Genomic DNA, 26,319 nt, shown 5'->3' on the forward strand with positions numbered 1-26,319 from the left:
AGGTATACACCATCAATTTAGATAGTATGTTCCGTTTATGTGCCTTTTTATCAAGCTCTTAGATTGTTTTTATTTTACTGTTAATATAGACAAGTTAAAATAGGTGACAGTAGTTATACCCTATTCTAGTAATTTGTTGCTCTTGCAATGGAATTTTTGGACATGAGCGTTATTTTGAATATAAAAAAATCTATTAAACAATTTCAGTAAGAATTGTCCTCATTAAAAAAAAAAAAAAAAAAAAAAAGTTTTAATAGTTTAACTTGGGATGGAGGAATTCCAGTTTGAAATCTGCGTCAAAACACCTTGTATCTCTGAGCTCTGAGTTTGCAGACGTATCTGAATCTGATAAGTAGACAGCAGACAGGTTGTGGTGTCTAGGTCTGTACTGTGACCCACTGTAATCACTGGTATTAAATGTTCTTTGTCTGTGCAGGACTGCTACTTCACATCAATCTATGGTCATCCAGTGTTGTTTTCTTTGTGTCGATGTTCCTTTCTGCATCTGAGAAGACTTTGCACCATCAGAAGTCTCTAATGTTGTCAGATGTCCATTCAATTCACACCATGAGGTGTCGATCAGAAAATCCTGTGGTGTCAGCAAGGTTCAGTGCCTGGGATGTCTGTTCTGGAGCCATCTGTGACCTGATATCCTTATAATACAGGGAAAACTGCACTTTCACTTCTTCCTCACACACTTAGTAATCCTTCCCCATATGCTTTAACAGTAGTATCAGAAAAACAGCTCAATTACATGGCACCCTGGTGTGAATGCATGCTGCTTTCTCACACAGTTGGAAACCCAGAGAAACTAATGAGTGGAGGAGAAATGATGAGGGACAAGGGAAGAGGAAAAACTGAGCGAATAATTAAAAGGAATGAGGAGAGGGAGGAAAAAAAAAAAAAACACAAAAGGGGATAGGTGAAGTTAACACACAAAATGTGCTTTGGTGTTTGCTTTTTAGTTCAGCACTGGTTAAGAAGTAATTCATTTCCCCATATCCATTATTTTGATGATACGCTTTTGGCTGTTGGCTTATTTAACCAGTGCTGATAGCTAAGAGGACTCGAGTGTAGACAAAAGCCACTCTGAGCAACATTCATGTTCCCTTGTAGCTGGAGAGAATACTTTCAGACATTGAATCCCTCACAACACCTGGCTTAAATATGGAACTGGTTTGCACCTGTAGTTACGAAGGAGCTGAGATGCTAATGTACTCTGTGCTTATTTATTTTTAAATAGCAATTGAATTTGTTTTATACACCTACACAGTAGGGAGAGTCTCAAGTGGATGAAGTGTAGCAGCACACTTAGGACACAAGGGTTTCAAGCAGATGAGAGTTAATGAGGGGTGTTTCAGGAGTCACTGAACAGGCCAGAAGTATGATAAAGGCAGTGCGTGAAGTTCCAGACTTGGCCCACAGAGATGACACTTAGGATAGGTACAAGTTTTTCTGGAAAGGCAGGGGAAGATGAAGGCAGATGATTTTCCTCTCTGGTGTATATCTCTTAGGTGGATGACAGGCTGGGTGTGACTGGTAGGCATCAAAGGAGAGACCACTGAGGGTGACATTTAGGTAGAATTACAGACCAGAGGGTTATGATGATCAATTAAATCTTTAGGAAAGCAAGCACATGTGTAGGTTACAGAATTCATGTGGAGGACTTGATCTCCATGATGGCTGGAGGGGTAATGGTGAGACACAAACAGTCCTTGGACTTAAACCAAACTTTGCTCTCCTACTTGGGGAGCTCTTAAAGCTGCCTCCTATGCCTTCCGGAAAAGTGAACAAGCACAGGAAGGCTAGCAGGCTTTTAAAGAGAATCTTTTCTGTATACAAGAGTGGTGGATCCCACTTAGGAAAACAATTAATTGAATTGGGAGACAAGCTTTGCTGAACAGGCAGCATGTGACAGAACTTCATTGAAAAAGCTAGTATGGTAGAGGCAAAACCATTGAAGGATATTAGAAATGTTGCCAAGGCATGTAGGGATGGTGTTGACATCCACAAAGGCTTGTGGAATCTCCTATTCCCCTCAACAGCTGTTAGCTGTAAAAGGCTGAACGAGTTATGGATAGGCCTGTCACAGAATATGAGCACAACTAAGGCTTATGTACTTAAAGTTTTTTAGTTTTTTGTTTTTTTTTCATTTACTTTGGTTTTGCTGGACTGGGTGTTGAGAATAAAGTCTCAGGGAAGAGAAGAACTACCATCAGTGAATGAAAGCCAAGACAGAAATTACTCCAGAGACTCTGATATATGGAGACCTGAGATGAGCTGGGCACTGTGTGAGGATGCTGAGAAGAGCTGAGAGCAGTTGTTCTTTCTTCTGAATCACACAATCAATTAAGGTTAAAAAAGACCTCTAAGGTCATGAAGTCCAACGGACAACTCATCACCATCACACCAATGAAATCATGTCCCTCACTACCAGACCTACACATTTCTTGAGCACCTCCAGGGACAGTGACTCTATCACTTTCCAGGACAACCTGTTCCCCTGACATAAATTGAAGCCATTGCTTCTCATTATGTGGGAGAAGAGGGTGACTCCCACCTCACTGCAGCCTCTTTTCAGGCAGTTGCAGAGACCTGTAAGGTCTCTCCTGAGCTTCCTCTTCTCTAGCATAAACAGTCCCAGTTCCCCATAAGATTTGTACTCCAGTCCCTTCACAGCTTTGTTGTGCTTTCTGCTTCAGGGCCTCAGTGTCTTTCTTGTAGTGAAGAGGTTAAAAACAACTACAGTAAGACAAATACTCTACCCAAAAAACACGTTTTGGGAAACCCAGAAGAATTTCAGTCTCAACTGAGGAAAAATCATTGAGCTTCTTAGGACAGACTTCCCAGATGCATGAAATATGTGAATGTAAAGGGTGTCATCCTCTCCTACCAACTGTTTGCCTTCTGTGACTGAATGGCTGGATTGTAGACTGGGGATGGTGGTGGATGCTATGGCAACTTTACTAAGGTGGCTCCTGTGCTATTTTTGTGTGTCCTTAGGATCCTGTAGTCTCTCTGGGTGGGCAACTAGAGAGGGGGTAATAAACTGGTTAGGCCCTGATAGTTGCTGGTAATGGGTTAATGTGGTTAATGGCCTCTGCTCTGCCTAGAGCCCAGCAGGAAGGGCACTGCTGTTTTTTTTTGTTTGTTTGTTTGTTTGTTTGTTTTGTTTTGTTTTGTTTTGTTTTTTGTCTTTATCGAGGCTTCATAGGAAAAGGCAAGATATGCAATTGCTCTTTGTTCATGGGGCTGCAGATGGCATCTCCTGGGCATGCCTGCTGACCAGGCTCAAGAACCAGGCTAGGTATGGACTTGTTGCCAAACAAAAGGTATACATGCTGACTCTGGGAAAGGAAGGCCCTGGTATGCATGGAGGCTGGGGAGAGGCGGGGGGGCATTCCAGCCTCACTGAAGGAGGGTGAAAGGAGATGGACACATTGACCGGAGGGTCTGGGTACTGGGTACAAAAGCTTTTCACTACGAGGGAAGCTGAGTTGAGACGCAGATGCTGCCCAAAGCAGTTGTGCAGTTTGTGCCTGTGGAGGTTTCTCCAAGATCCGACACAGTAAAGCCGCGTCCAGAGCCGTCCTGAGGTCCGTTCCTGCCGAACTACCCCTGCGGCTGGTGAAAGCGGCTGAGGAGGTGAGTCGCGGTGCCTCGAAGGTGCGGGGCTGGAAGCCCCGAGGTGGAGCCCGGGGGGGAGGAGACGGCAGGGCGGGGTGCAGGCGGGGGTGCGAGGGGTTTGTAGCCCCGGCCGGGAGGCGGAGCGCTCCCGCTTCGTGTCAGTGGGCTCAGCGCGGGGGCGCGCGGCTGCAGCGTGGGCGGGAGGCGCTGCCCCCGACTCTCCGCGTCTCCGGCAGGGCGCGGGGCTCGCCCGGCAGCTCGGAGGAAGAGGAAGTGGCCGCGGCCCCAGGCAGAGGAGCTCGGCTCGGAGCTCCCGGCCCCGCGAGGCGCCTCCCCGTGCCGTGCGGCACAAACTTTTTGCTGGGCGGCGGGGCTGTAAGGCGGCGCGGCGCCGAGGGGGAGCGGCCCCGGAGCACAGCGGGCGGGCGCAGGAGGAGGAGGAGGAGGAGGAGGAGGAGGAGGAGGAGGAAGCGCTGTCAGTGAGGCCGGCCGTCTCCGCCCGCCGGGCATCCTTCAGCGCTGCCAGGCTGCGTCTCGCCCGCCGCCTGTCCCAGGTACCGCCTCGCACCCGCCTGGCGCGACAGGGGAAACTTGGAGGGAGCGGGAAGTGACGGGGGTGACAGTCGGGTAGGGGCGCGGAGGAGTCCAGGGCTCCGCTCGTCTCTCGGTCCTCCGCTCCTGAAGTTTGGCGGAATCAGGGCCGGTCGGCGCGGCCGCTTCTGAGCGGGCTGCGGGCGGCATGTGGGGAGTGGGGGGAACGTCGCTCCCGTGTCCCGGGACAGGTCCCGCTTTCTGCGATATAGCCCCAGCTCTGAGGGGGCCGGCGGCCGCGCCGGTCCGGAGCCGAGCACCGATTGGGCCTCGTGGGGCGGCGGTGCCGACACCGTCCTGTCGGGCGGCGGCGCCGGGAATCCCCCGGGGGGCGGCGTTGGCCGCGAGCTGCCGCGTGCCCGAATAGCCTCCGCGTGCCGGCGCGGTGGGTGCGCGGCGGGAAAGGGGAGCGCTTCGTGCCCGCCGCCTGAGGTGAGCGGCACCTGGGAACCGAGGGGCAGCGACGTGCCGCTCAGCACTGCCCGCGTTTGGCCTCTGCGGCTGAGGGCCAACAGGCTCCGGTTCGTCCCAGCGCCCCCCGACGGGGTGTGAAGTGACCGAGGTGACCGCACCTGACAGGGCGGGCATGTGCCGCTGCTGTTTGTATTCCCGTGAAAATGAATTACGCTGTTTGATTTAATAGAAGGATAACTAATGCTGTCAAGGCACAGCTGATCTCCACAGTACAACGAGAGACCTCTGTCCTTTTGCTTTTATGTTTTATCCTGAAGGAATCCGATCCGTTTCAGCTGTGGGCATCGAATCACAGCAGTAGCACTCTGTTTGCAGTTCTAGCAGTCACGTTTGCGTATTTTAATTTCTCTTTTTCCTGAGGAAAAAGAAGCAGTCACAGAATGAACAGCGATTTCAGGAATCTAACTTAAGTTAGTTGTGTTGGACGAGGGGCTTTCTGGCAGTGAGCACTGCCGTTTCCGTGCTGCACAGCTTCACACCGGGCTCTGTGCTCCTCTTTACCACGTCAGCTTGCCAGGACTGTGCTTTGTGGCTGACTGCCTCGGGATAGCGCGTGTGGGGCTCCCAGCTCTGCAGCACTGTGCTCTGCTGAGGCTTCACTCTGTGCTCTGAGCATTGCAGTGTGCTTCAGTTCCTCCTCTCTGTTTGCTGTGGGCTCAGAGAAGTGTGGACTCAGCTTCAAAGGAAGGCTTCATTCGCACCTGACATTCTGTGCATACTTCTGTCGAGTCCGTTCAGTCTTTAGTTTTCTAGGCAGCAAGCATTTGTTGCTTTCGGTTCCTTCAAGTTTTGAGAGTAGTTTCCTAGTTTGTGGCGTCTCAGTGGCCTTCTGGCTTCATGAGGCAAACTGAAATGTGCTACAGGAAAAATGTTACCAGCTTGTTTTCTGGGACTGTTAACTCTTTTTTGCTTTGAATAGAAATACCTTGCCTAAAAGTGTTTTGCTGAAGTGGGTGCTGCCCTTTAATCTCCTGCTGCATTGAAAAAGATGCCACTGTGTATTAAATCCCCTGGGTAAAATCATGGGGTGATGCGCATAGGTTTGGGAACGCCCGTGGTTCTCCCCTTAACCTGCTGCTCTCAAGCTTCTCCCCAAAGCCAGCAGTGTTGCCTCACACCTCTATTTGCTCCAGCCCACGTGCACACGTGAAGCAGTGTGCTTCCCTCAGAAGGTGTCCTGGTGGGCGGCAGCCCCAGTGTGTGAGCAGTGCCTGCAGGCTGCAGGCCCAGGGCCAGAGCGGAGGAAGGAGTGCATGTAGAGCTGCATTGTGAACAACATCATAAAAGCAATCGCACCTAATAATACTTTGGGAAAATCTGTTACTGCTGTGGTGTGTTACTTGACATGCTGCGTGCCAGGAATGTGCTTTCTTTCCTACCCTCACTTGTCCGGGTGGTCAGCTCTGACTTTGTAGAATCTGTGCTGTATTTATCTGCAGTTTGTTTTGTTTTTGTCGTTAAGTTTCCTAAAGCTTAGCAGACTCAAGGCTAGACCAAGCAGTTGGCCAAACTGACCAATTTATGCTTTCCTGCTGCTTTCACATAGTCTCTTTCTCAGGGAAGTGGTACTGAGGTCGATGCACTCGTTTGTTTAACTCTAGCAATTGAATCCACATTGCGTTGTGACAGCTCTTTGAGAGCACTGGGTTTCAGAACCAGTGTCTCCTTAGGGTTTGAATTCTGCCTCCATTCAGTTCTGGTGCCTTTGGCCTAACTGGGCTCAACTCCTGTCACTACTTGCTTCATGCTGCTGTTTCTTCTGAGGCTGTAGTTTCGTTTGCTGAGCTTGCTTTCTGTCCCTTGAAAGCCCTCTGCTTATTCCACCTTTCCTTCTTTATTAGGTAATTCATCTCGCTGGGTCTGGAAACCTTTGTATGAATTCTCTCGCCACTTGCTAGGGTTACACGTTCAGCAGATACCCACATTTAGTTTAAACATGTTCCAGACCTCCCGTGTGCTCAAGTCCTCCAGCCTTTCATTCCTGTTCATCTCCCTAACGAGTTGCCTTCATTTTTGGGATCTGCCTTTTGAAATTGAAAACCTTAATTGCAGATTTACTTGGGCTGCTTTGCCATTCAATTTAAATGAAATCAATCATAAAGAACAAATCTGGGATTATTCATTCACCAACCTTTCTGTAAGCAGAGATTTACTTACCAACTGCAAGTGTAAATCCTGATATTGCTGGTAAGTACATGGCAAAAAGTTGGTCAGCTGCGACATCCAGACACGGATAGGACTGGTGTATAGTATTTGATCTTTGTATTTTCAAAATAAAGTCTTTCGGAATCTTCCATATTTCTCTGAAAATGTTGGCTACTTAAACAGCTGTTCCCCTCCTGCAGATAAAAATTTTCATGGCATGTATTGAATATGTGCTTACAGCATTACTGTATGGTAATGTTCATGAAAAAGGACCAACTGGGGTATGTGTAGGTAAGAAATTCCCCTCTTCATGATGTCACACACAAAGCCTATGCCATGCTGAATGAGAGGGAAAACACAGGAGCGTGGTTATGTTCTGGGAATCTGCAAAGCACTGCCTGAATGCACTGTTCTCTCTTTGTTTATCTGCACACCCTGTTTGCCAGGTGTGGTGTTTCTAATCCTCTGCTTCATTGATGCTTCTCTGCCTGATTTTTACCCTCTTATTTGTCATTTGTTTCGTTCCTTTAATTTTTCTAGGAAAGGGGTTCACCCATAATTTGCAGGCTCTCCCAGGGTTTGTTTGGGGCTGAAGGAGGATGGAACACACTGGTGTTTTGCATGCTGCAGAAGATGCGAGAATTAAATGACCACATGCCAGCAAGAGAACTGTGCTGAGCGTGGAGTGCTTATTGTTTAGAACGTGGAAAGGTCAGGATTGCAGGAGTGAGGGTTTAAGGAAATAAGTGCATCTCATTACTGCACAACAAATGTGAAGTCCTGTCATTATTTATAAAAGCCTTCTAGCATCCCTGTGAGGTAGCTGAGTGTTACCCATGGAAGGAAGAATTAGGATGAAAGGGCTTAACCAAAATCGGGAGAGAAAGCCTATTAATACACTGCAGCTGTCTGGTTTCCCAGCTGCTGAACTCACCGGTAAGAACACTGCGCTTCATAATCTGTGGAAAGAATTTCAGTAACTTATGATCTGTATTTAAAAAGTGATTAATAATTTATGGTGAGGCTTACAAAAGGAGGTCACGAGTTCTGGACGATAAACATTGAAAATGTGGTAATGCAGGCGAGCTTATTCCCACTAATTGTGTTTAAAACCAAGCTGATGGTGGCGTAACCTGTACAGCGTGCTTCTTTCAGATCCCTATGTCATGTAAATATTAAAATTACCTTAAGTTTCAGGTGGCTGTGTTGTACTTTTATTAGACAGTACTTGAATGTGCACTCTAAGGCACTGCGCAAGAGCTGTGTGCAATGCTGTGTGCATTTAAAAGAATTGTTTAGGAAGTCTTTCAAAATCCCCCCTATAAGCAGTCACTCCGTAATGTTGATACAGTTGAAATAAACTATTTAGCCAATATATACTTAGCTGATAAGCATCCCTTAATGAGCCTTGTAATCTATTCAGGCTTCCATTAGCCATGTGGTTCTGTTACATCTCAGTGTAATTTTCATTATTATTCTTTGGAGATAAATTGTTACGGAGTTGTATGGAGGAGGGGACGATAAATCAAGAAATTAGCTCTAGTTGTTCCCTGCCCCCAAAACAAAGAGAGTCAAAAATTCATGTAGAAAGTTGCTTTCTCTTCTCTTTGTGCCTGAAAAGGAATCTTGAGCCCTTAGCAAGAAAATGAATTGTTAGCTGCATGGCACTGTTCTGTATTTCTTGTTGTGCTCTGGTGGTTCTGAACTTGCTGTGTGTGTTTCATCTGTTTGGAACAAGGCTGGGGAACTGGAAAGGCAAAGCCAAACAGCTGAAATTACTTCAACAAAGACAAGGAGCTGTTGGAGAGGGTCCAGAGGAGGGCCACAGAGATGATCAGGGGGCTGGAGCACCTCCCTGTGAAGACAGGCTCAGGGAGCTGGGCTTGTTCAGTTTGGAGAAAAGAAAGTTGCAGGGTGACCTCATTGAAGCCTTTCAGTACTTAAAGGGAGTCTATAAACAGGATGGGAACCAACTCTGAAAGGGTAGATAATGGCAGGACAAGGGGAAATGGTTTTAAGTTGAGGGAGGGAAGATTTAGGTGGATATCAACGGAAGTTCTTCACCAAGAGAGTGGTGAGGTGCTGGAACAGGCTGCCCAGAGAGGTTGTGGATGCCCCGTTCCTGGAGGTGTGCAAGGCCTGGTTGGATGGGGCCCTGGGCAGCCTGGTCTAGTATTAAATGGGGAGGTTAGAGCTTGATGATTCTTGAGGACACTTCCAACCTGGGCCATTCTGTGATTCTTTGATTAGGTGCTGAGGTGAGGAGCTGAAAACTTGGCAAATCTCCAGAAGAGCTATAAAAATGCCTACGTTTTATTCAGGATGTGCTCATTGTCATGGATCATGTAGGTGCTTAAAAATGGAAATTGTTTTTTTTCCTTCTGACTAAAAATTCTTGTGACTGACAGCTGTTTTTCATGACAAAAAGTGGTATCAATTTCAGTAAAACTTGAATTGGGAAGCAGTATTCAGAGGTAGGTTGGTATTTGCAATGTTGGAGGCATTTCTTTACTATTCTCCCAGTCTCCAGAGCAACTGTACCCCTAAAACACACGGTGAAGGATAGTGACCAGGAGGAGGTGGCGGCAGGAAGCTCATCCCCTGGCTTCCAACTGGGAATTCTCCTAACATGCACAAGCTACAGGTTAATTTCTGACCTCGGTTTGCAGAAGAAAGGCACTCTTTCCCTGACTCCACAGGGGGGTGCATTTGCTGCCGTTCAGGAGACAAAGAGCATTAGTTGACCAGAGGCTTTGCTGTGTTTCTGCAACTCATCACAGCTTCCACTTTTGCTATTTTGCAAAAAATGGAAACGAGATACAGACTAAAAAAAATCTGTTTCTTGATCTGGGTTTCGGTTCTAGTTTTATCATGTGCCTGAACACAGAATAGTTTAAGAGACTGTGAGGACAGTAAGGTTAATTCACAGGGAGAAAAAAGAGTCTGCAGATGGAATTGGTTTTTCCAGCACTTGTACCTGCAAGAGCCTGTAACTAATCTCCATTTTAGCGGTTAACATTCTTCATTGGATATTACATTTACTATTGCTTAGGGTTCTTCTTTCAAGTATGGAACTAGTGGGCTGATAAATGAGTTTTTAAATAAACGATGATAAGAATATTTGTCTTCTAAGGTTCTAACCTTCTGGAGAACAGAAATATCTGACAGCTTTGCAGTGTTCCTGAAGAATCATTTTCAGATTTACTGTACTGGAAAGTGAATATTATTCAGTGATCATATTTTGCTTTAATTTCGAATAAAAGATGTAGAATTCACATGCAGGTAGAGAAAGCCAGGATAAATATATGTGGGATAGTATCTTTGAACATCTCTGACTGCAAAACAAGAGAGCTGTTGAAAAAGAACTGAAGTGGGTTGAGATTACTTTGAAAGCATCAATAATAAAACGTTTTGTACTGCACTTCTCAATTACATAAATATAGAAGATTAAGGAATGATGTCTTGCTGACAGCAAGATTTCTACCTAAAACCCACAGAGATGTTTTCAGACTTCAGGATGAAACAACTCTGAGCAGGAATGACATTGCTGCAGAGAGGAAGGGAAAGAGCTGGAAGGTGACAACACAAACTGTCCCAGTAGGAAGTCTGTGGGACAACACTGAGTGGAATTCGGTGATTCAGGGGTTGCGTGTCCTACGTGGACCATCAGTGTCTTTTGGAAGATTTCAAGTATTTATACATTTCTGCATTATTATTTTTTCATAGACTCCTGTATCAAAGTATGAACTTTATTAAGATTTATTTTCTACTGCTACATCACTTGAATCATAATTACTGTGGAAAAGATGATGATGCTGTGAAACTTATTTTTTCTACTGAAATACCATTTTGATTTGAATGAAAACATCCTCCCTCATATTTTGTTTGATTTAGTAACATAAATATAATTTTGTACTTAAAGAACAGTGGGGAAGTATTTATCCTCAGGGACGTTAATTGATGTTTAGCTGGGCGGGGGGAGGGCGGCAGTTGCCGCTGCTGGTGAGCCCCTCCGAGGGACCGTGCAGGTGGGCAGCTTTTCTAAGCGGCCGTATTCTGAAACAGATTTGGTGGAGAAGTGCAGCAGAGTGCCTGCAGCTGGCACCAGCCGAGCAGCTTTGTATTTCCTAGCACTTTAACCTCAGTTTAGGAAAGAATGCAAAACTCTTTGTGATACAAAACACTGCATCCCCAAGGTCTCCTTCTGCAGAGGTCTGTCTGAGGAATCCTGTGGGTTTGTGCAACTGGTGTTTGCAGGCTCTGCTGCTTAGTGACCTCTGAAACGGAATTTGTTCCTTACGAAATTCTGTACTGTCTGCTTACTGTGTGGAAGAGCTACAGGGCCATCACTGATCTTTGAAATCACAGTATTGCAGAGTCTTTTGAGTTGGGAGAGACCATTCTCCAATACCCCCAGCTCCTTCCCAGCAGGACTGTGCTCTAGCCTTACATCCCCCTGCTTGCACTGATAGAGTTGCTGACGCTTACTGCTAGCTTAGTTCTGCACTCTGCAAAAGAGTAAATAATTATTTATTTATACTCATACATATTGTGCTTTGGCTTTTATAATTTTTTTCCCTTCCTCATACTTCTTGTGAAGTCATCTTTATGAAGAGGTACAAAGCTGTGGTCCGTTACAGCCTATTAAGATACTCGTAGTATCCTGCTAGGCACATTAATGTACAACATACATTTATATATGAAAATAATGTTTTGGACTTGTGCTGGTTGTATTGCATAAGCAAAAGAAGCTGCTGTGTGTATGGAAAAAAAAAATGTTTTCTAACATAAAATAAATTGTTATTGCAAAAAAAAAAAAAATAGTAGCAGTCAAAAATAATAGAGGCAAGTATGATATGGGAAGCAGTGGAAGGTCCTGAGGTTTTCTGATGTTAAATTTACAAACCAAGTTTCCAAGTTTCAGATCCAGTATTTCTGCCAAAATAATGAGGGAACGTTGTTTTCTTTTGGATGAATCCCAAAATATTTAAGGTTTGGGAACAGATAAGACATATCCATTTTTCTTGATGCTAGAGGTCATGCTAGCAAATGTTCTTCGTGCTTCCTCTTGATTGAGTGCTTGTTTTCTGTGGTATTTTTAAGGGTTGATGCATTGGTCGGGCCGATTTTGACATCTTTATTGGTGACTTTGTTATGCAGGCCGTGTGTGGAATCTGCCCATGGTGCGAAGCCAGGCAGCTTTGCCAATAGCAAAAGGAATCCCAGCTCTGGGTGTGGGAGGAGTTGGACAAAATGATGGCCAAGTGGTGGGAGCAGAGAGTAATGGGGAATGAGCAGAGATCTGTTAGAGCTGGGTGCTCTTCACTTAGCTGTGTTGGATACAAATGAGAATAAATGGGTTCCTTGGCTAATAGGAAGATGACAGTGAACTGTGCTTGGGATTCAGCCGTGAGAAATGCTGATGTGATTAAAGAGAGGGAAGCATTAATGGTGCTTTAAGGGGCATCGTTAGGCTCTCACTTTGAACATATGGTCACCTGCATTCAAATAGAGACATGAGGAATGATGTAGATGAGCTGGTGGGATGGTGAAGGGAACAGAGAGGCTCACATAGATTGTTGGATGCATTTATGCTGGAAATTTGATGAAAATTGCTATCTGCTTGGGGGATGATGCTGTAATCTGTGCGTAGAAGTACACTTTTGGAGATGGGGAGCCTGAGCTGGTTTTTCTTTCTCCTCTTCAGGTTTATGAATTGTTTGCCAAGGTAAAGGCAGCCCTGGTTTGTGACAGAGGCTTTTGAGGTGGTGGTTGTTCCCTTCCCTGAAGCAGCAGTTCTCCGTAGGCGGGGACAGGATGTTCAGTGGGTTGTGATGAAAGCCCAGGTGCTTGACTGGTATGTCTTATCTCCTGATACTACCAACTGCTTCAGGTCCTTTGCCTTGGTCACAACAGCGTTGTTGAAGAGGAATAAGAGTATTTAGCTTCTTCCTGTAGCATGGGTTGTGATTTGTTTCCTACAATCATCTGCACATTTTTACCAAGCTGTTCTTCCATTTGTTCACACTCAGGCGAGCCACAATAAAGCAGGATATTGAGAAACCTTCAAGGTGTAGCCAAAATGATTGTCAAGAGTCATCCTGTACAACGTTCTGGACTGACTGCCTATTAAAGAAAACCAGATTTATCTGATTTGGTTCAGTCGTCATGGACCTCTTCTGTTTTAAAGAAGGCTTCTCTAAAGCCATTATTTCCTGTGCCTAACCTGAACAAACAGGGTGGAAGGAAATGAGGTAGTTTCCTCAGTGCTGGTTTCTCTGCAAACCTGCTTTTTCTTTTGAATTACAAATCTCAGTGATCGTTTCGATATTGCAAAGGTTTGTGTGAAAGACAATACTATATGCTTGCATAGTAACTGCTTATATAAAAACTGTTGTTGTTAGTCTGTATGCTAGCAAATAATTTTGCTTTTTTAGCCACTTTCTGTAACAGACAATGTATCTACCAAAGTATACGATTGCATACATTTGGAAGATGGAAAATACATGCATTAAGCCATCAGTTCTACATTAAAATAATATTATGCCCAGGGCTTGATATAAGTGGTATATATTTTAATTATTATCTGAACATTTATTATACTATTTCATATATTTTATAGATAGCTTGCATTTAAAAACAGAAATCACCAATGTATTATATTGCAGTGAATAAAACCAGAAAGATTAAAAACCCAAATGAATATTTTGTCATTATCCTTTTTCCCTTTTCTTGTCTGTTTGTATCAGGAGCTGCTGAAATGGGTTGTGGATTGAACAAACTAGAGAAGCATGATGAAAAACGGCCTGGTAACATCTATTCAACATTGAAGAGGCCCCAGGTAGAAACTAAGATAGATGTCAGTTATGAGTATCGATTCTTGGACTTCACGACACTGAATGATGGTAAGGACGCTGTACTTTCCTGTAGATTTTTTTTTGCTATTCAAACTGGCAAGTTAACTGCTCGATAACGGGTTGAGAATAGTATGCCTGATAGTTTTTAAGATGTCTTTTAGTTTAAGTCAGTGCCTTCTCTCCAGTCATGTTTGCATGCAGAAATCTTCCTGAGAATTTTCTGTGAATTTTTTGACCGTAAATTTATTTGTAGGTTCTCAGATTTTAGATTCTTTTTACCCATGTTTTGTTGGTTGTTTTTTTTCCTTTGTTATTCTAAGGATGTATTTTCATTTTCTCAATTTGCATCTTATCCAAGTTTCATATGGTAAAGTGATTCAAGTCTGGTATGTTACATATTTTATTGCTCTTTTTTTCCTGCTCCCTGTGCTCTCTCAGGAGTATTTTGAGAGGTTGAAATTAGTGTTTTCAGTTTTGCAAACTTACCTTAAATAACTCTTCCATGGTTACGAACACCTGTATGTGCATTCACATGGGTGGAAACAGAGTGACGAGGGGCACTGAAGATCTAGAACATGAAAGGCATAATGGTCCAGTCTCATGCCATTTTTACCTTTTTTGAGATCTGAAGTAGTTTGCTTTAATTCATATGACAATCTGCAGATATTTCATTTCTTTCCTTGCTGATTGACATCAAGCATCTCTGCCAGTATTGCTCACACTATCGCCTGTGCCCTCTTTCACTTCAAAATTAGCCTGTTCTGCAAGCGATTACTCCTCACACCATTTGGAAATCTGAAGCTTGAGCAGAAGGCTGGGACCTGCTTCTTGCTATATATAAACCAACACAGTACCAAAATCTGTTACAGCCAGCTGGCTGGATGCCATGTAGAGCCTCTGTGCTTTGCCCTGCACTGTGCTGCTGCTTCATGTTTCGCAAGTCAGGTCCAGGGAAGAGGTGATGGTAGGTCTGTCTGTGTGAGACAGAGTTGCTAGCACATTGTTTTGTGTGCCACCTCGCACTGTGCGGGTCAGCACGTTCAGCCCAGGGTAGTGTTTGTTCTTTTCCAAAACTTGTTGCAAGTGAGCTTGTGACTGGGAAAGCTGGAGGTGTGGAGTAGGTGGTTGGACGGGAGTATGATTTTGTAGGCAGTGTGAGAACAGAGAAATTTGTTTTTGCAGGCTTTTCTTTGTGCCTGTCTGTCATTCTTTCTGATTCTTCCATTTGCTGCTACACTAACTGGAATGCACTGCTGTTACTGAGGGCATGAAGCAAATTGTAGAGGAATTAGTGTTTAATATGTTTTTTTCATATTTGTGTTTCAATTGTTTCTGCATTTATTCATTTTTATTTCAGAGTCTGAGCAGTTTGAGTTTCTGTTGTATGATACTTTGACATTTTTTACTGAGATGGAATCATTGAAAATTAATACTGGGGATTTTGTATGGGCTTTTCGGTGATGTTCATCACAACTGTGTGAATGCCTCACGAGGTTTCATGTGCACATTCTCCTCATGAGGTTTGTGTCTGTGTCGTTGAGTGCTGAGGAACCAGCACATGCAGCAGCCATGTGTCTTCCCCCAGGCACAAAGCAAAGAATTAAACCCAGACTTTGTAAGTCCAGTTAAGTGGATAAGTTTGTTGTAAAGCACATTTGTAGGTTTTTCTCGCTCACCCTAGATCTTTAGGAGACGTGGTTTTAGAGAAACTGTGACTGGAAGTACTTCTATCAAATTCTGTGGCATTCTAGAGAGTATTTGCTTTTTGGCATGTTGTATCTCCATTGCCCTGGTCTCTGAAGATGCCAGCAGGTGGGCAGAAGAGGAGATAGAGCTGTGGTTCTGCACTGTTTCCTCAGTATCACCCATGGCTGTGTGCTCTGGGGATGGGCAGCGTGACAGCCCACAGCTGTGCAGCTTCCCCTGTTCATGTCAGCTGTACAAAGGCTCATGTCCTACTGCACAGGGTTAGAATGTTTTTCTCAGTAGTTAGAAAATGGCTGGTTTCTTTATATTTTTGCTCAGAAATAACCAAAGATAATGATGAATGTTTCACCTGTGCCTGCATGCATTCAGGTGTTTCTAAAAACAAATTGCTCTCAGCTGGGTAAAAAAAAAATAAAAAATCTGGATTGTGAAGACTGTCTTCTGTGAATCCACCTTAGCTCTCTCAGTGCATATATGTCCTGACATCATCTTTTCCATAAGTTTTCTGCTTCGTTGCTTTTAAGAATAAGCCATGCTGAATTGTGATTGGCTTTGTAATATTTTACTGCATCGTTGCTCTGAACCTTACTTAGCATAGTAGTGGATCTGGCTCTGAAGGGAGTTACTCGTTTATCTGAGACCTTTATGTTTGCTGCTCTGATGCATGTATCTCTTTCAATAATTTAATCTGAATGGGGAGAAGTTGTGATGATCTCCACTTTGCAAATGGAAGCTAATACACAGCTGAAGTTTTCCGAGTCATAGTGTGTCTTTGCATATTCTAAAAACAGCTCTCATTGACTCCAGATATAAGTGTGGATGCTGATCACAATTTGGAACTGCATGCATTCTCAAATCCAGTAACCAGAAAATCAGAGATCATTTCTAGAATTTTAGGTCTGTTTTAACTGCAATTCAGTAAGCGGTGAAGTGGATGTGAGTTTTCTGTTCCTGTAAGTGAGGAGATGCTGCTCCTCTCTCACCTTCTGTAATCTCTGTGTACTCCTTTATGAATCTGGCAGAAGACTGTGCAGATGTGTTTGGTTATCCTCTCTTAGATCAGTGTTCTATGAAAGGGTCTGACAAATTCTGGAGTGTTCAGCCAGGAAGAGATGGGACCTTTAAATCAGCTGGTACTGTCACATGCTCATTTAATTAGCATCACTCTGCTGAAAGCAGGGATAAAGTGCCATCCTGCTCTGCTGTTAGCCAGAAACTCTCTTGCTGTCTTTGGTTATGTGTTACCTTCTGACATGCAGCTGAAGGAATTTGAGGAGGGACGCTCCTTTATAATACATCAGATGTTTTTATTCACTTCCAGACTCAAGCCTTGTACTCTGTAACAGATGTCCAATGGAAAATACTGTTTGATATCTCATTTAAGTACCATATAAATAATACATGCATGCAAAATGAAGTTAGTTGCAAGTCTGAACTAAGGTTGCAAGTCTGATGTCTTTCAGTGTTAAGGGATTGATATACTAAAAAGTAGTGTCCAGAGAAAGATTTCCTAAGTTTTTAAGGAAAGCAGGCTGTGAAGAACTCATCAGTCTCCACCATGTGCCACAATCCTGATAATTTTTATGGTTTGTCAGAATAAAACCCTTAGATGTGACAAATTGCTTGATCAAGTGTGATTCTTTTAGGGTTTCCACCCAGTGCAAGTGAGTGCTGGAGGAGCGAGGAGCACTTGGTGAAGGCGTCTTACAGCTGCGAGGAGGCTGTGCTGCTTTTCTCATGTTTGCTTTGCAGTGTCTGCTAACCAGTATTCCCTTTTCTGTTGTTCCCCGGGTCATATTGAAGGACCTGCTGCCCTGGTGGTGGCATGTCACTGCTGCAGGCAGGCCCTCCCAGAGGCTGTGTGTTTTGTTCACAACCTGCTCTGCTTGGCTCTGTCCGCAGGTTGAATGTTCTCAAGCTCCCCACTGGCCAAATCTTGCTTTAGAGTGGCTCAACTGGATGATCATGTGTTGAGATGATAGAAACGCTAAGCGACAATAACTGAATTTTATAACAACAAAGAATTTGATGGAAGTAGAAGATTGTAACATTTGGTTAACGTTCCAGTAAAACTTTTGCCACAAAGCCAGAAGTGACAAATTAGTATCTGTGTGTGTACTCCACAGACTTTTACTGGAAAAAAATACAAAAAATTGTGTCACTCCTGTAATTCAAACAAACAACAGCAACAAAAATTTGTTTTTTTTCATTTCTTTCTGTAAAAGAACAAGAAGTGACTAGTGATCATCTTATACCTTATATCTCCAAGGTGCCATGCATTTCTGTTTTACTGGAAGTAGGAGGTAAATGGTGCAGGGGGCAAATGCTAACAAATGGGATAACATTGATTGTTTGGTTTGTTATTCGATTCGAAAGAGGAATGTTTAAATAATCTGTGCTCCTGCCCTGTTCTGACCTAACCTACCTAGTTTAGAGAAATTCATTTGGACTGACAGATGGTACAGAAACTGGCCTCTGCCTCTTCTTTGTCTTTTGTTTCCTTTCTCCTACCTCTTTTCAGTTATGATGACCTTCTGAGAGAAACGAGGAATCTGAGGCATTTATCTCTTCCCTTCTCCTCAGATTACTGTAGAGGTTTTTTCTTTGCTTGTCTGTTTTAACTGACCTGATTGGATCTTTTTTATTTTTTAGTTATTTATTTATTTGTTTTGCTTCAGGTTCCTATAGCAATTCATTGGCCTCATGAGTTATGGCAGTCTTTGGCTTTGAAGAAAGTTGGCGTGGAACGCACACAAGCCATACAATGAGAATGAAATGGGGATATAAATTTTTTTTTAAATGGGGAAAAGCTATACTCTGAACAAGCCATTTGTGCTATAAAACCACTAAAATCCAGATGTTTTGACTGATGGAATGAATAATAACAGTACTTCACGTGTCCCAGAGAAGTTCTGAAGACATAATGTGAATACAAGGGCGTATGGTTTTGATCCTTGTTGTTGATAATTTATTTCTCAAGCGGGGGGGGAAAAAAAAAATCAAAGTGACAATTATTGAAAAAAAGTAAGGTTATTAGTTATATTTCAACATTTCCACTCTATTCTTTTTGCTTAAGGGTTGTTGCCCAAGGGCTGTATTGTCAAGCCAAAAAGTTATGACTTGAGGCATTTTTATACATATGTGTACATATTCTTATATGCATGCATATACTTATGCATATATATAGTATTTATATATATGAATTTGAAAGTGTATCTAACTTTCCCATTCTGGCAAGCTTTTGGGTATTATATAGTAATGTTTAGGGACAGTTTTGCTACTAAAAAAACCTAAACCTGTTAGGGTCTAACTATGATTGGTATGGCTGGGCTTCTGTGTGATTCGTTTTTGTTTTTTGTTTTTTCTCTAATAAATGTGCATACAATGTGTTAGTGAACATTCATAAAAAAACATAATTGTATTAGAATCAGAAGTTAAAGAGGCATTCAAGTGTGGGCGTACTCTTGATTTAACGTTACATTTTAGTTGTGTGTAGCTTGCATAGTTAAATTAATAATTAAAAAAAAACAAGGGGAAATATGTAATTATATCTTAAAATGAGTCACACAGTGGAAGATGCAAATTGGGGATAGGGAAGGCATTTTTCCCACAGAATTTGTATGTTTTCCTACATTTGTATGCAGGCACTTCCATCTGTTATAGAACATAATGTTTGTTATTTACATCAGTGCTTACCATCTCTTCCTATTGGTAATTTTTATATTGAATTAAGTAGCTATTTGTGCCTTGTTTCTGCTTTCTGTTTCTCTTCACCATTCATTTGAAAGCAGGAGAAAAAAAAAACAAAAAAACCTGAAACCCTTCTTTGAGCAAGCAGCTCTATCTCTGAAAAAAGACCCACTGTTTGCAGGTGTTTGGATTTGATTTAAGACTAGTAAAAGCAATTGTTTCCCCATTGGCAAATTTATTTAATTTCCTGTTTTCAATTTTGTAAGCAAAGGAACATAAATGAAATTAGCATTCCAGTTTTGTATTTCCAGTTGCCTGGGTTGGTTACCGTCATTTTGTCCTCAGGAGTGATGAAATAAAATTAGCAAGGCAAAATGTTGCTAGGTTTTTAATATGATGTGATAGCTTGAACCAGACTGCACATAGATCGTGTACCACAGACGAAAACATTGTTTGAGAAATGAATCGCATGTTAAGAGCAGTAAGATGATGAGCAAAAAAGGCCAATGAGCTACTTCTGTGTAGTTCAGATTCTGGTAGTGCTTCCCTTTCATTTCAGCTTGGTCCATGTGCAGGTTCCATTAAACTCAGATTGCATGTACTTGAAAATATGAACATGATAAAAAGAATCAGCACAAGGACTTTGCTTGGTCTGGTCTTCAGTGCCCTCCATTAATGCAAACTTGAAGAAATTATTTTTTTTGGCTTCTCTAAAAGTGTGCAGGTATTTTATTCCAAGTGAATTGCAGTCTGTAGTATGTAACCTTTTAGGATCTGCCACTGTAAGTTGCAGCAAAATGAAATGTTTGTGCTGGTAGCAGTTTATAAAACTTACTGGTATGTCTTGTGAAACTAGCAATTTGACATAAAGAGAGCATTCCATACATTAGGAGTTTAATAAATGTAATAAATTGCACCATAAAAGGAATTGCTTACGGAATTGTTAGAAATAACTTGAACTTCTTTACTATTGTTTGCTTTTAACTGAAGGTCCATACCTTAAGTAAAATACGTTAGATGTGTTCCAGTTTCTAAGTAAAGGTTTGCTTTCGGTACTTTATATTGAACTTTCAGGTTTATGGTAGACTGTATAGGATTACTGATGTACAGATACAGATATGTTATGTGTATGTAAAACATATGCACCTGTTTGTGTTGTGTACACATTTATCATGATGGGTGATACATATGGATATAATTGTGCAGTCTTACTAGGTTTTGCTTTATGACTGCACCTAATTCCGTTCTGCCCCACAACACAAAGTAGGAAGAGCTTTATCAAAAGGCAAATAGAACACAATCACAGAGTCATTAATGTTGGAAAAGACCACTAAGATCATCTGGTCCAACTATTGACCTGTCACAACCATGCCCCCTAAACTGTGTCTCTGTTTGATGACTATGACAGAACAGGGAAAGATAGTGTTCAATCCAGCCCTCTAGCCTTAAAACCAGTCTTCTCATGGAATCTAGAGCAGGAAGCTGGTCAATATTATGGAATCACAGAAACATTTGAGTTTTACAGGAACACTTAGAGGTCATCTAGTCCAACCTCCCTGCAGTGAACAGGGACATCAACAGCCAGATCGGGTGCTTAGAGCCCCATCCAGTCTGATGTTGAATGTTTCCAGGGGCAGGACATTGACCACCTCTCTGGGCAGCCTGTTCCAGCTGTAAAAATTGTCTTCCTTATATCCAGTCTAAATTTCCCCTCCTTTAGTTTGAAAACATTTCCCCTTGTCGTATCACAGGAGACTCTGCTGAAGACTGTCCCCTTCTTGTAGCCCCTCTTTAGATACTGAAAGGCTGATCCCATGTTCCCCTGAGCCTTCTCTTCTCCAGGCTGAACAGCGCCAGCTCTCTCAGCCTGCCCTTGAGGGGGATGTGTTCCATCCCTTAGGTCATTTCTGTGGTCCTCCTGTGGACACACTCCAACAGGTCCATGTCTCTCCTGTGCTGTGGACTCCCTATCTGGACACAGTTCTCCAGGTGAGGCCTCACCAGTGGAGAGCAGAGGGGCAGGATCACCTCCTTTGCCTTGCTGGCCACTCAACCTCACTATTGATGTAATTGATGAAGATGTTAAAGGGCACTGGTCCCAGTACTGACTTCTGAGGTACACCACTTGTCACTCATATCCATGTGGATGTTGAGCGATTGACCACCACTCTCTGGGTGCAATCTTGTAACCAGTTCCTCATCCATTGAACAGTCTACTTGTCAAATCAGTACCTTTCCAATCTGGAGAGAAGGAAGTTATGGGGGACCATGTCAAAGGCCTTACTGAAGTCCATATAAATGATGCCAGTGACTTTTTGCTTATGAATTAAATATGTCTGAGCCCCTATTTTCAGTAGCTACATAACTGCAAAAAATCTGTACCTTTCACCTAGTTTTGAATAGAAAAAAGAGTTGTGGGTATGGCTTTGTCTTTCGAAGTCTCAGCTGAACTGGGGTACTGCTATTTTGTATTAAAATATGTGAGCTGGGAAGTTAGATACAATATAGTAATTGCTTTAGAAATCTCAGATGTGTTGAAGAATGTGCATATTATGTATTTTGGACCAGTACTTTCAGATTGTGATTAGAAAAGAAAAGATTTACTTTAGATGCGTCCGTAGAATCTCATCCCATCACCTTACCGCTCCACCAAGCTGTGGAGTGGTCATTTTCTCCACTTTGATTCTGTACATCTGGCTGGGCAGTTGGTGTGGGCAAATGCAGAATGGGAGGGAGGGAAGGAATATTTGCAAGATGTTTTGTGTTCATGCGTGTTTCACTGTGGAGAAAATATGGGTGCTGAAATAGCCATGTTTGTGTTAACTTTCCTAGTCTTTATCCATTCTTAGATGTGAAAATGGGTAGCTACAGTACTCCATTCTTACAGTGCAGTTGTTGATTGTATCTACTCTGCTAGCTGGATGTAATTACTGAATTCTTACAATAGATACATACCATACGTCATACGTAAATGAATGTTAATTGTAATTTACTCACATAATGGAAAAATAGTTGCGGATCTGTATAAAAAGAGCTCTGAACTTCCAAAAAGCTTTTCCATCCTAGCAGCAACTATGGAATTGCACATGATTGTTCTGAGTGGCCTTGTCTTTTCTTTTGCCTCTGGCTTTGCACATTTTTCCAGTCTTCATGTGTTTTTCATCTCCTGATGCTGCTCAAGAGCCAAGGAGCCAGATTTGGCAGTCTTCAAGGCTGGTAGACAGGCGTTTCTGTACAAGTGACGAAATTCTTTAAGTCAGGCCTAATCCTTTTTTTCCCAGAAACAAAACTTCCCCTGTGTTTAACTAGAACAGGAGATCACATAATGACTTGTAACTTTAAATAGTAAATGTCTCATGGCTTTACTATGGGAGAGAAGTGATTAGGCATGATCTCTGTAGTAACTTGTTTAGTCTCTCTATGACTTGGTTTCTGCAAATTCCTTGATGTCAGTAAGATATAACATGATATACAAAATCTGTGTAATATTTTAATTTTAATAGAGTTCTTTGTGATTTACTTTGTAAATAAGTGTTGCTGTTTTTCTGAAAACTCACGCGGATGAAAGATTTGGAATTGTTCACCCTGAGTGAAGGATACCTCTTTGAGAGAAAACAAGAATTGCTGGTGTCAGCTATTCTTTACCTTTCTTAATTGTACTGAAAAGAAAGTGCTGAGCAGATGTATTTTGATTGTGAGGGATTGTTTCTGTTTGCATTCATTTTTCTAATCTTCCTATCTGAAGAGTAGAGAATCTCTGTTGTCACAGAGACTGTGGATGTTCAGCTATTTCACATTGGCTGTTTCTTGGTGTGTCTGCATGGCTCAGCACTGGTCAGTATCTGACTGAGTGTATCTTAATATAGCTGTGGTGCAGAGTTTACTGCCAGACTGGGGCAGTTGCTTCTTAAAATGCTTAATGGCATTTCGAGGATTTTTCTTTGGACAAGAGATGGTTTGCTCCTGTAAATGGAACATCCCACTGCATGTGCCTTAAAGCAAGGAAAGGTATCTGACAAATGTCCGCAAGGCCCTTCTTCTGAGACAGGTGCCCTTTTGTCCCACCTCTTCTTCATGCAAATGACAACACCTTGTCATTGTCTCTGCCAGTGATGCTTGTAAAGAGATTTCACGTGCAGAAGCCAGTTTAATTTTATTTCTTACTTCTATTCTGTGTTCATTTCTGTTCCTGCTTTTTCACGCGTGCTTCCAGACGTTTTTTCCCACTGGCCAAAGATGGAGTTGATAATGGAACAGTGGGCATCCTCCTGCAGCTTTGTCAGCATGCACCAGATGAGCTGACGCTATCCTTTACATCTGTTGTCTCAGAAGGAAGATATGGGTTGTTCTTTACTTTCTTGAGGTTTTCATTCTTGTGTGTGCTTTGCCCTTGATCCACTGGAGGGCATGGGTATGGGATACAAGGTTACACTGATGAGGCTAGTTGTTGGTTCTCTGTGCTGAGGCTGGTTTATTGGCATGAACTTGCTGTTGTTCAAAGCTGCTGCCGTGACTTTGCCACTCTGGATGGAACTTTTAGAGTCCAAACCTGCTGCCAAAGGTATGGCTGTCACTATGTAGTCTCATGATTATAGTACCTATTGATCTATGGCTAACTGGTTTGAGGAGGGAGGCACATCTGTAGTGGGTAAAGTCGAGATCAGGCTTTCCGTGCCATTTTCCAGATTCTCTCTTTGCATGGATGCACAGCAGAGCTGAGTGTCTGGAGGAGACTGACTCACTGTTGAAAGATGCCTTTAACTGCTATCTCAGTGGCCCTCAGGAAACCTCACAGTTTAGTGATTGGGAATGAGGGAAAAGCATAGCTGAAAAGTATCTGCAGTACACTGTGCAGGAGAAAGAATGAGTGAGGTAGCATATGCTTTTGCCTTGCTCTTCTGAAAAATGACGAGAACAGATGAAGGGAAGAGTGAAAAAATCTGTCTTATTTCCCTGACTTGGAGAGGAGACACAATTAAGGGTGTGGGAAGCAGGGCAAGCAGATCAAGTCCTGCAGAATAAGAGAGCAGTGCTCCCCTATTCTCAGTAGCATGTCTCCCTCCCTGGAAGAGTCTGTCCCTTCCTTGCTACCCTTTGCAGACTGTCAGTCCTCTTAGACTTCTGGCTGTTCAGAGCAGGGCCGTGTCCTGTCATCTGACTGGCAGACTGCCTGCACTCAGCTCACATTATCTCATGTACCTGCTCCAGAACATCTTTATAGCCAGAATCCTTCAATCGTAGAAACTGCCTCTGTCCTCTTTCTCAGGAAAATACAGCAACCAAAAACTGTATCAGCCTTGTGATGGTCTTCTACTTCCCCAGCCCAGGCTCCCTGCCATAGTTTTCCTTTTGCTGCACCATAGAACATGCAGGAGTTTGGGAAGTCTGTAGCCTTAGGCTCCTCTACTGAAAGAGGTGAGCGGAAGGTACACCTGCAGCTACGTAAGAATGTATCAGCCAAAGAGTTTGAGCAAAACCACCAGCTGACAGTAATGTTGGAGAAGGGCAGCAGGGCTCAAAAGTTATAATTAATACTATAATTAATAAGTGCTATAATTATAATTAATAATCAAAGGAGGGAAAGTGGGATCTGGGGCTTCTGGACAAAGACGAGAAGAAGAATGATGAGGTGTTGCCAAAGCCTACAACAAGAACTTTCTTAAGTGGGCTGGCATGTTCAGAAGATTAGCTGGAGTGAATACCCATTGGCAGAGCCCAATTTAGGCATGATGGGATAACATCGTACATTGTGCTGCATGCTGAAATGGGGAGTAAAAGCAAGTCAGTACCCAACATCCTTCCATGAACATGGGCCTCACAGCAGCATCAATCTCTGTCAGGAAGTTTAAGAGGACTTTACATGACAGTCCTCTTGTGCCTAGAGGCATTCATCATGTGTGCAGCTCTAGATAATGTCACTGAGTTAGCTCATCCCCGAGAAGCTTTGGCTTCCCTTGGTACAGGCTGACAAGTTGTGTTGTTTCCTTAATGCCCTGTGTGGGACTGGCTGGATCTTCTGAGTGACAGTGTCATTCTGAAGAAAGGACAGCAGGAGGAAAGGTTGTGTTGTAAAATGGAGGGTGGTGAAAAAGGTGCCAAGGTGTTCAGGAAGGGGGGGAGGAGGGGGCATCAAGGGGAAGTAGAGCAGATAAAATACAGAAAGAATATTAAAAGACAGGTGAAGTTGAACAGATGAACTGCGAAACCTTGAGGGTGATGGGTGATGGTAAAAATGGAGGGACAGATATCATTTGATTAAGTAACAAGAGAGGATGTGATGTTGCATGGGTTTTCACTTTTGAGAGTCTTCTGTTGCTGGAGGTATGCTTCATGTTGAGTTAATACAAGTGAAACCCAGAGTGCAGCTGTCATCTTGCTGTTGATCCTGCATGAATAAGACCCATAGAATTGTATGCATGCACATGGTCTCGTACTGAAGAAGGCGACTTGTGTTTCTGGGTTCAGACCCCTTTTGGATCTTTCACAATAACTTGTTTTGTTTTTAAATCTGAAAATGTAATGAAAAACAACTTGTGAGTGTATTAGATTTGTATTATTACTGGACAGTGAAAGGTTACTTTAAAACCTAAAAATGGCATCAATTTTAGGGAAGTTCAGCATTCGATTTGTATTCTGTCTGTAGGATAACCTGAAAACATTTAATGGTTTAAATCTGTTGCCTCGGTTGTGCATGGAAGTGGCAGAATTTCTCATCTTCTTTGTCGAGTTCTGTAAATAGGTAGAATTGTTGCTTTAGCAACAGGCGTAATTGTGACTACAATTTAAATTAAGGTTATGAATATTGCACTCAGCAAAATAATGTAGCTTGCAGACTTGAATAATTGCGTTTCAAGTGTTAATTGTACTCGAAGCTAGTCTTCTTAGGCATTTCCATGGATTTTGTGTGAATGCCTGACCCGCATTTTCTTTACCTTGACTTTGTATAGAGAAAATATCCATGGTAATTATTATCTGCATAAGACCATCATTTCTCTTTTGCTTTTCAGTGCCTACATGTATGTGTATTATGTAGCCTAATAAGTATTCCGTCTGTATAATATGCAAATGTACTGCCAAGTAAACATCTCATCTGGGCCTGCCATAACGCACCTTTTTCCATTAGTTAACATTAGTTCCATTAGTAAACATCAGTTTATTGTTGAGTGAGTTCCAGGTACATGCAACCTTTGTTTACCAGTTCATGGTCAGGCTGTAGCGACGTCAGATC

General features: G+C 42.8%; 1 protein-coding gene across 2 annotated transcripts in view; it reads left to right on the forward strand.

Moving 5' to 3' along the window:
- The first annotated feature begins 4,099 nt into the window (after positions 1–4,099).
- The window catches only part of RFTN1 (raftlin, lipid raft linker 1), a 94,995-nt gene continuing 72,775 nt past the window's right edge, over positions 4,100–26,319 (forward strand). The window contains exons 1-3 of one of the 2 annotated variants that reach the window (XM_042816621.1): positions 4,140–4,181; positions 12,545–12,694; positions 13,587–13,742. In XM_042816621.1, coding sequence (XP_042672555.1) covers positions 13,598–13,742 — 145 coding nt within the window. In that variant the 5' untranslated portion in view covers positions 4,140–4,181; positions 12,545–12,694; positions 13,587–13,597. Of the gene's footprint in view, positions 4,182–12,544; positions 12,695–13,586; positions 13,743–26,319 lie in introns of both variants that reach the window. The other variant, XM_042816620.1, reaches the window with a different exon arrangement.

Source organism: Centrocercus urophasianus, unplaced genomic scaffold (assembly GCF_019232065.1).
Source record: "Centrocercus urophasianus isolate 14NV4802_14NV808 unplaced genomic scaffold, USGS_Curo_1.0 seq_16, whole genome shotgun sequence".
Taxonomy (NCBI): domain Eukaryota; kingdom Metazoa; phylum Chordata; class Aves; order Galliformes; family Phasianidae; genus Centrocercus; species Centrocercus urophasianus.